A 7882-nucleotide genomic window follows, 5' to 3' on the forward strand; every position below is an offset into this window, starting at 1 on the left:
GAGAACTGATATCTGAAAGGGCCCTTTAAGAACTATATTATCTGCTCTCCATTTCTAGTTGTTCTTCAAATAAATTCTTGCTTGTATAGAGACGAATTCAATAAATCAAAAAAATCAAAAAATTAATTTGAATTATGGAACTCTAGAACTCGAGTTATAAAATTTTTTTATTGAAATATTTGCAATTTGTAATATTTACAGATACATCTATTTTTACTTAGAAGTAGACTCGAGCAACCGCTTACATTTATACTCTCGGCAATACCCCACATCCCAGAACAATTGCCTAAAAATTATCTACTTTCAGTTCCGATTTTAAATTTTCCAAATGATAATTAAATCCTTTTTTACCTTTATTGAAAAAGAAGAATTTTAAAAATAATCAGAATACCATAGATAGCCAACAGATAACTTCCTATAGCACATGGTATTCCCTAACAATAGCAAGCATTTATCACCCTTTCAAATCCTGCTATTCAAATTCTTTTTTCATACCTTTTTTATGCCCAAATTGCCAACTGGGCGATTTTATTCATGAGCATTGAAACATTCTTCAACTCTGATCCCGATTGCCTTACTCTATCTCTCTCTCTCTCTCTCTCTCTCTCTCTATCTCTCTCTCTCCCCTGCACAGAGTCTCTGTGTGTATATCTCTCTCTCTGTCTCTCTTTTGGTTTCTCGTTGAATTTATGGTAGAACAAGCACTACAATAGTTTAATTAACATTAACGCTGACGCCGACTACTGATGGCAATAAAAAACCATTAAAAGGAATTTATTTTAAGGACCGAACCGGCTATAAATCACATTACACGCTCCCATAAAAGCAAAAGCAACAGAAATCTGAACAGCAACTGAATGTGGGCAAAGGGACTGAAGGGAGTGGGGGAGAGGGTGGAGGTACGAGGAAGAGGATGGTTGCAGAAAGCTCTGACTGTGGGGCAAGTGCCTTTGACTGCTGGGGGCGTGGCAGTGGGCGTACTCTACTTCGTCATTCGTTGTGAGTATATTGGCTTGAGTGTGGAGTACGTATGAGTAGAGACGTTACATATACCATACTACTATATGTATTTAGTATTTTCTATGTTTACTCTAGAATTATATTAAAGGTAAGAATTTGGAATAACCATTTGTTTGTCTAATATACATATGATATACATATGCGGTAGTGCAGCTAGAGATAGAGCTCCAATGCTATTTGACTTCCTAGATAATTCTATGGACCTATTTTCAGGATTGATCTTAAACTATTGGAACAGTCCCATAGAAGGTCATACCTGCAGATCAGATCTATGACTGCAGAGATTGTTGATTCTAGATTCATAGCTGTAAAATCAATCTATTTCATATATTTTTATTAATAATCAATCATAATTTTTGGACGGGTATTACGCAGTCGGTTGCAACCTTTCTATCAATTTGGTGTATCCAAAAAAAAATCAACGCACTGCAGGCAGGGGAAAAAGAGGTACAGAGTGAGAGGGATGGCTAGCTAGCATACATAGTAGTAAAAATTGTTTATACGCATAGTTTGTTGCCCCCCTTTTATTTGGCTTTGCGTTTTTTTTGTTTTATATCATCGGCGTGTTGCGTTAAAAGCGTTGGCATTAAAAATTACGAGGAAAGTTAATGGAAATACCGTTTTGATATTGGCAGGGCAGAGCCTAGTTGCGTGTACCTCGCCTTGCTTGGCCTGGCCCGGCCAATCGAGTCGAGAGCTAGTAAAAGTTATAGAAAGTATTAAAAAAGTCACTTATTCAAATCATATTTTGCATATAAAACATTAACTATGCCTCGGACTCTCCCTCACGGCCCCTTTGCTTTGTGTTCTTTTCGCAAACGCTTTGATTAGAGCATAAGCAGTCTATAATATCAGAATTCAGTTGAAATAATATGCTTTCTATTCACATAAGAAAACAACATTTGTTTTTATGCTTATCCACGTCTCTCCCTCTCTCTCTCTTCTCTCTCTGTCCTTGTCGGTGTCTCCCTCCCTGTCTAAGGGAGACAGTGGAGTGTATTGAAGCATCCTTTCGGCGGATATATATGAAACAATACAACCATTAAATTGACTGGCTAAAAGGAAACACATTGATTTGCCATTTTGAGCTCAAATTCATGGCAATAAAATCAGCGCAAAGTTTGCTTGTCTGCCTCTTCTTCTTCTTCTTCCTCTTTTTTAATGCCACTTTCAATATTTGTTTTAAGCAGAGGGCAGACGTACGGTAGGTCTGCCGTCCCCCTTCCCTTGCACCGCCTCTGTTAGTTGTGGTTGCTCGGTTGCCTTTGCCTTGTCGTCCCATCGTCCCATCGCCCCGTCCCCCTCCCCCCTCCTCACTCGGCGCATTCTGTGTGAAATTGTAAAACGCGTTGTGTAATCGAAACTTTTAACGATTTGATGCGATTCGAAATTGTGTAATATGAAGGCACTAATACTCATCCAAATGGAAATCGAGTGCTCACACACACACACACACACACACACACACACAGAGACAGAGGCACACACATGGGTGTGCAAATAAATAGCATTGGGCATATCCTCCCATTGAGGGTCCTTCAGATACATTATACATCGCTAAAGTTGCGCTACACTCAAAAGTGTAGGGCATATCGATTGATGCCATGCAAAGTAGTGTTTATTTTTAAGGAAATCGTAAATCAAATAAAATCGAAGAATATATAGAAGAATATACTGAGTAAAGTTGAAAGATTTTGCCAATTGATAAATTATACAAATTTATTCAGGAAATAAATGGAGCTCTATTCAAATAATGTTAATAGAAAATAAATTAATTTTACATAAGAAACATCTTTTGAGAACAAAAAAAACATGCAAAAACATATATGAACATATGAGATAATATATTGAATTATCTTTTATTTCTTTTAAAAATAGAATATCAATCAACAGAGTAAGTAATGCTATATTTAATAAAACGTTCCAACTTTATTCAATGCATTAAAAAGGAAAAATAAATTATAAAAAATATTAACTACAAATAAATTGAAATTGGAATTAAATCGATACAACGACAACTTTAATCAAATGCGAAAAGTGACTTAAAAATTCGTAGTCGTCCAGCCAGTGGAAGTTCGGAATTGCCTTGGAGCTGCGAAAAAACCAATCCATGTAATTCGACGACAAAGATGTGCTAATAAATTTCAACTTAATTTCCGAAATGTGCATCTAACACATAAAAAGCTGAACACAAACACGAACCGACGCTGCCCCTCCTTCAAAGGCTGAGACAGCGACTGAGGCGCAGACTGCGACTGAGACTGAGACGGAGACTGGGACTCAATCGTCAGGCAGCAAAGCAAAGCCTGTAACGGAAATGAACAAGAGCGAGCGGGATTGAGATTCGGGAAAGGGGCAGAGTTAAAGTGAGAGAAGGAGAGGGAAGGAGCTGTGTCAGATTGAGTTGCCAGGCGGCGTATTGTTCTCGAAGCTGCCGAAGGCACAGGCACAGAGCGATAGATGGAGAGAGGGAGAGGGAGAGGGAGAGGGAGAGAGAGGCTGGCAAAAGCAAAGCAGGCGCAAAGTTTCAAGTATGGTTTTTGCATAAAACTTCAATTTAAATTGACATTTGAGTGGAAAGTAATTGCATGATATGCAGGGAGAGCATAAAAAAGGCAGGCACCATCGACGGGCTGTTACTTATGGCTCTTGCGAGTGGGTGGGGGGGTAGTCGCCGGGCTGGGCGTGTTTAATATATGGCCACTGCCTTTGCAGCTACTATTTTTAGGCATTTAATGTTATTTTCAAGCTGCCTCACTCCCACTCCCACTCCCACTCTCCGTCCCACTCTCACTCCCTCTTGTGTACGTTGTCTTCCCATCTCCTTCTCTCCAATTTGTTTTGTCCGCATCCATTCATTCAGCGGTCCATCCATCCATCTAGAGCATTGCGGAAGGCTCTACGTAGCTCATTATGCGCTCGTTTATATGCCGAATTTGTTGTTGTGGTTGCGCCACCTCCTCCTCTTCGCGCTCTCTTTCTGTTATTGCTGTTGCTGTTGCTGTTGTTGTTGCTGTAAAGTTTCGTGCACATTATGAGGGTCTGAGTCTGGTTTTTATTTTCGAGTACAGCGTAACTGTATGCGGGCAGCGCTCTCTTCCGCTCGCTCTATCTCTCGCCCTCTCTTTGTCTTACTTGCAAATTAAATGCCAATAAATTTGCATTTTTTGTTGTTGCCTTGCAGAGATCTCAGCAAAAGTGTCATTTAGAAGTTGGAGGAGGTGAGAGTGGGAGAGTTGACAAACGCACACACACACACACAGACACAGTTGTTCACTCCAATTTGATTTCATTGGTAAGTTTTCCAATCAAATTGACCAACTTTCAATGTTGGCAATAAACGTTGTTAATTTGTTTTCCATTTCAAGCACATTCATTTATTTATTTATTCATTTCCTGCTGTACTTCGCCCCATTGTTGGGCAATTGTTTAGAATTTTTATTGAGATTAAAAATATATGTAGCTCGTCTTTTTGTTTGTGCTGTGTGTTCTCCGATTGGGGTCTAATCAAACGTCTTATCAGACAAGCAGACGATTGCAATTTCCGATTGTAAAAGATTAATTCAATCATTTCAACAGATGTTTGATAGACCTTGACTTAAATATGCCAATGAATAGTTGATAGACGATTTCAATTCGATTCCTGAAAAGTTTTCAGATGATGGCATTATCAAATTGATTTAATAGGGCCTTTATAGAAATAATAACAAATATTATGAAACCATATTTCAGTTGATTCTGTGAAAAGTTTCAGAGAATAATTAGTTGTAGTATTAATTGTAATCTATATTCCTCTCCTCTCTCTCTCTGTTCTCCTTCTATGAATTGTTAATTCTTTTATAAAACATATTTACAAAACATATATTTGTGTGTACATAAATCTAAATTCCTTTTTAAACTAGTTTTTTTTTTTATAATTCCAGTGCAATTTCTTTGGCTAACTATCCACATCTACAGATTCGTCCTCCACATTCGCCTGAGGCGGTTCGCTTCTTCGCCTCATCATCATCTGCTGCAGTTGGGCGACGTGGCAGGGCTCCAGTTGGCGCATGCAGCCGTAGTAGAGAACGTCCGAGATGAGCTTGCGAGCGAGCAGCTTCTGTCTAGGCGCCAGCTCCTCGAACTGACTGAGCCAGGTGTGAGCGAGTGCCTCGGATTCGGAGAGCGTAGACAAACGCTTGCGCTGCTGCCTGTTGCAGGAGGAGGAGCGAAGTGGAGAGGTGGGACAGTGGACAGTGGAGCCCAACTCGGTTGCGGCGGGTGAAGCAGGAAATTCATCTTTGACTGCAGAGCGTCGTTTCTTGCGCTGCGGATGGTAATAGTATGTGTGTGAGAGAGAAGTAGAGAGAGGTATGGATTCTGAACTACCATAACTTCAGGCTGAGCTTCAAGATCAAAACTGTTCGATTTTTGCAAGGTGTGACACCAGCTGTGCACCTCTTGGCCCTCCAAGAAGCTCAGAAGCCCAAAGTACCAGAGCGTCGACTCGAAGGGCTCCTCGTCGCTGCAGTGATCGCGTTTGCGCAAATCACGACGAAAGTTTGTGCGAAACGAGTTGATTTTTTTGACGACAAGGGCGCGATCCGCGTCCGGCTCCACCTCGCGCAGCTTCTGCACCAGCTGCTCGTAGCCGGCTGATTTCAGAGCACGGCTGCTGTACTCCGGACTCTTGACCTTCCACACAGCCGGCAGCGAGCGATAGAGCTCCAGAAACTCTGTCCAGAATTGTCGATCGCGTGAGTTCATTTCCGATCCACATCCAACAACAACGGCAAAAGCTGTCCACAGCTTGAACTCGCGCACAGCACTAAATACACAAAAGCACAAGCTTGCATGCGCAAAATGCAAAATGTGGAGAGAGCAACAACGGCAACATGCCTGATGCCAGATGGTGCAAAAGAGAGAGAGAGAGAGAGAGAGGCATAAAGCAACAGCAACATCAACGTGAAATGATGCTCTGCAACGTTTGTTGCTTGTGCAAGCGTTTGCCCTGTGCGCTTTGTGCTGGCATTCGCGGTGCTGACGTTCGCTTGTGCTAAGCAGAAAAAAAAGCAAATACATATGCATGGCTATACTTGTGTGTGTGCCTAGGAAGTGATTTATGCAAAGAGAGCAAGAGAGTGTGAGAGAGCGCATAAGCACAGCAGCAGCTGTTGTTTTGGCAGTCAGTCTGCTGATCCATTTTCTTCGCCAGCCGCAAAGCACACACACACACACAAATGTATACAAACGTGCTTGCGTGAGTGTGTATGCAAATATAAGAAGCAAAGGCGAACGAGTAGCTATCGACACTTTTCGTGTCAAAGTCAGCTGTTTTATTCTGCAGCTAAAGAAGAGTAATTTAATTTGAAACTGAACTGAGCAGAAACTATGCTCGCCCCGGGGGTGAAAAGGTTAAATCTCAATTAAGTTGCTACAGCTCGAAGCTTCCGATTCGAGTTGCTGCTGCTTCTTCAGATGTTGCAATTACTTACTGTTTGACCCTTTGTAAAGTAATTTAAATAACTGTATTTACATGGCAAATGGCAAATATTGATGCCGCGAGGACATTTAAACATGACAGCAAACAAACAGAGCGCACAAGGACCAACAGGATGAAGACATTATGCACTTGTTTTCAATTATGGTCCAGAGAGAGAGAGAGAGAGAGAGAGAGAGAGAGAGAGAGAGAGAGAGAGAGAGAGAGAGAGAGAGAGCAAGATAGGGAGTTAGAAGGAGTGAGAAAGGGAGGCAAAAAAACGAATTGAATTGAAGTGAAACTAAAGCCTTTTGCAAATAGTTGTTAAAATATGTCAATAACCTTCAGCCCCGCCCACCAGCCGAATGGCCACATCAGAGCAGAAACTTGGCCTGGCCTGGACCAGACCCTTCGACGGGCCCACCCCCAGCCTCGACTCCGACTCTCCAGCCAAGAATTGCTAACGGGACATTGGTTTGCCCAGGCTGCCAGTGGGCGGGGGCACGACGCCAAGGATGGGGCAGAGGAAGCCACAGAGAATGGGAATCTCTGGGGTAACTGTATACACGACTAAGCGCAGAAAATGTTTAATTAAATTCCAGGACACATTTGGCATGTTACATTGCTTTGGTCTGTCGAACCGCACAGTCCGCACACACTTTCAGTGGGTATTCGGAATATCCACGGACTGGCGTCCTGTTTATCCTTGTCGCAGCAAACTAACTAACGCAAATTGTAATAAAAATACCGAAACGTAGCAAAACCAAGCAAAGCAAATTATGTGCTCGCTCTCTCTCTCTCCCCTTGTCCCCCTTTGGCAAAGCTATTGACATTCTGTTGCGGTTTCTCGAATACAATATTGGCTCTGACCAAGATCCTGTTACAGCAGCAGCAGTTGGCTCCATCGATACCTTCTTTTAAAGAACGTTTCTTAAAGGTTGAAAACGAGAGCTGAGAATTACAGAAATATGAGAGTGCTATAATGGAGGAACTTATTAATCGGAGTACGGGAATCTAATTCCCAACTATTAATATGAGCACTAGCAATATTTGTGATCCGAATTAATTAATATGGTATACTATAAGTAAATATATTTTAAAATTTTACATATTTTGCTAAAATAGTTCCGATAATTATTTAAATAAGAAACTCTGAAATTTATTGGACAATTTAAAAAGATTGTGCAATATGCATTAGAATATCATAAAAAATATATCATATAATAGATGGTATAAAAATACCAAAAAGGTCTCAATCGATTCCACATTCCAAATTGTTCGATGAGTCAAAAAATAAACCGAATTCCATTTATATCATTCCTAGTAGAATTTCATCATCTAAATAAATATTAATATTATTATTAATAATTTATTATTTTTAAATAATATAAATTTTGAGTGCAT

The 7882-nt window shown here is 40.7% G+C and overlaps 1 protein-coding gene across 1 annotated transcript; it reads right to left on the reverse strand.

The window, feature by feature from the left end:
- Nucleotides 1–4034: 4034 nt before the first annotated feature.
- On the reverse strand, nt 4035–6048 carry LOC108650979 (uncharacterized). Its single transcript, XM_018100350.3, has 2 exons — nt 5389–6048; nt 4035–5326 (listed from the first exon to the last, which is right to left on the reverse strand). The coding sequence occupies exons 1-2, from the start codon at nt 5764–5766 to the stop codon at nt 4958–4960; spliced, it is 747 nt and encodes a 248-aa protein (XP_017955839.1). The 5' UTR covers nt 5767–6048; the 3' UTR covers nt 4035–4957.
- Between the last annotated feature and the right edge of the window lie 1834 nt (nt 6049–7882).

The sequence above is a fragment of the Drosophila navojoa genome, chromosome 4 (assembly GCF_054131105.1).
Source record: "Drosophila navojoa isolate 15081-1374.11 chromosome 4, UAZ_NAV_1.0, whole genome shotgun sequence".
Lineage (NCBI taxonomy): Eukaryota > Metazoa > Arthropoda > Insecta > Diptera > Drosophilidae > Drosophila > Drosophila navojoa.

What these genes read in the sequence shown, in the direction of transcription:
- LOC108650979 (XM_018100350.3), bottom strand. Translation starts at nt 5,766, where the DNA reads ATGAACTCACGCGATCGACAATTCTGGACAGAGTTTCTGGAGCTCTAT. An exon ending in AAGCTCAGCCTGAAGTTATG is followed by an intron (nt 5,327 to 5,388) that starts GTAGTTCAGAAT and finishes TACCATCCGCAG; the next exon opens with CGCAAGAAACGACGCTCTGC.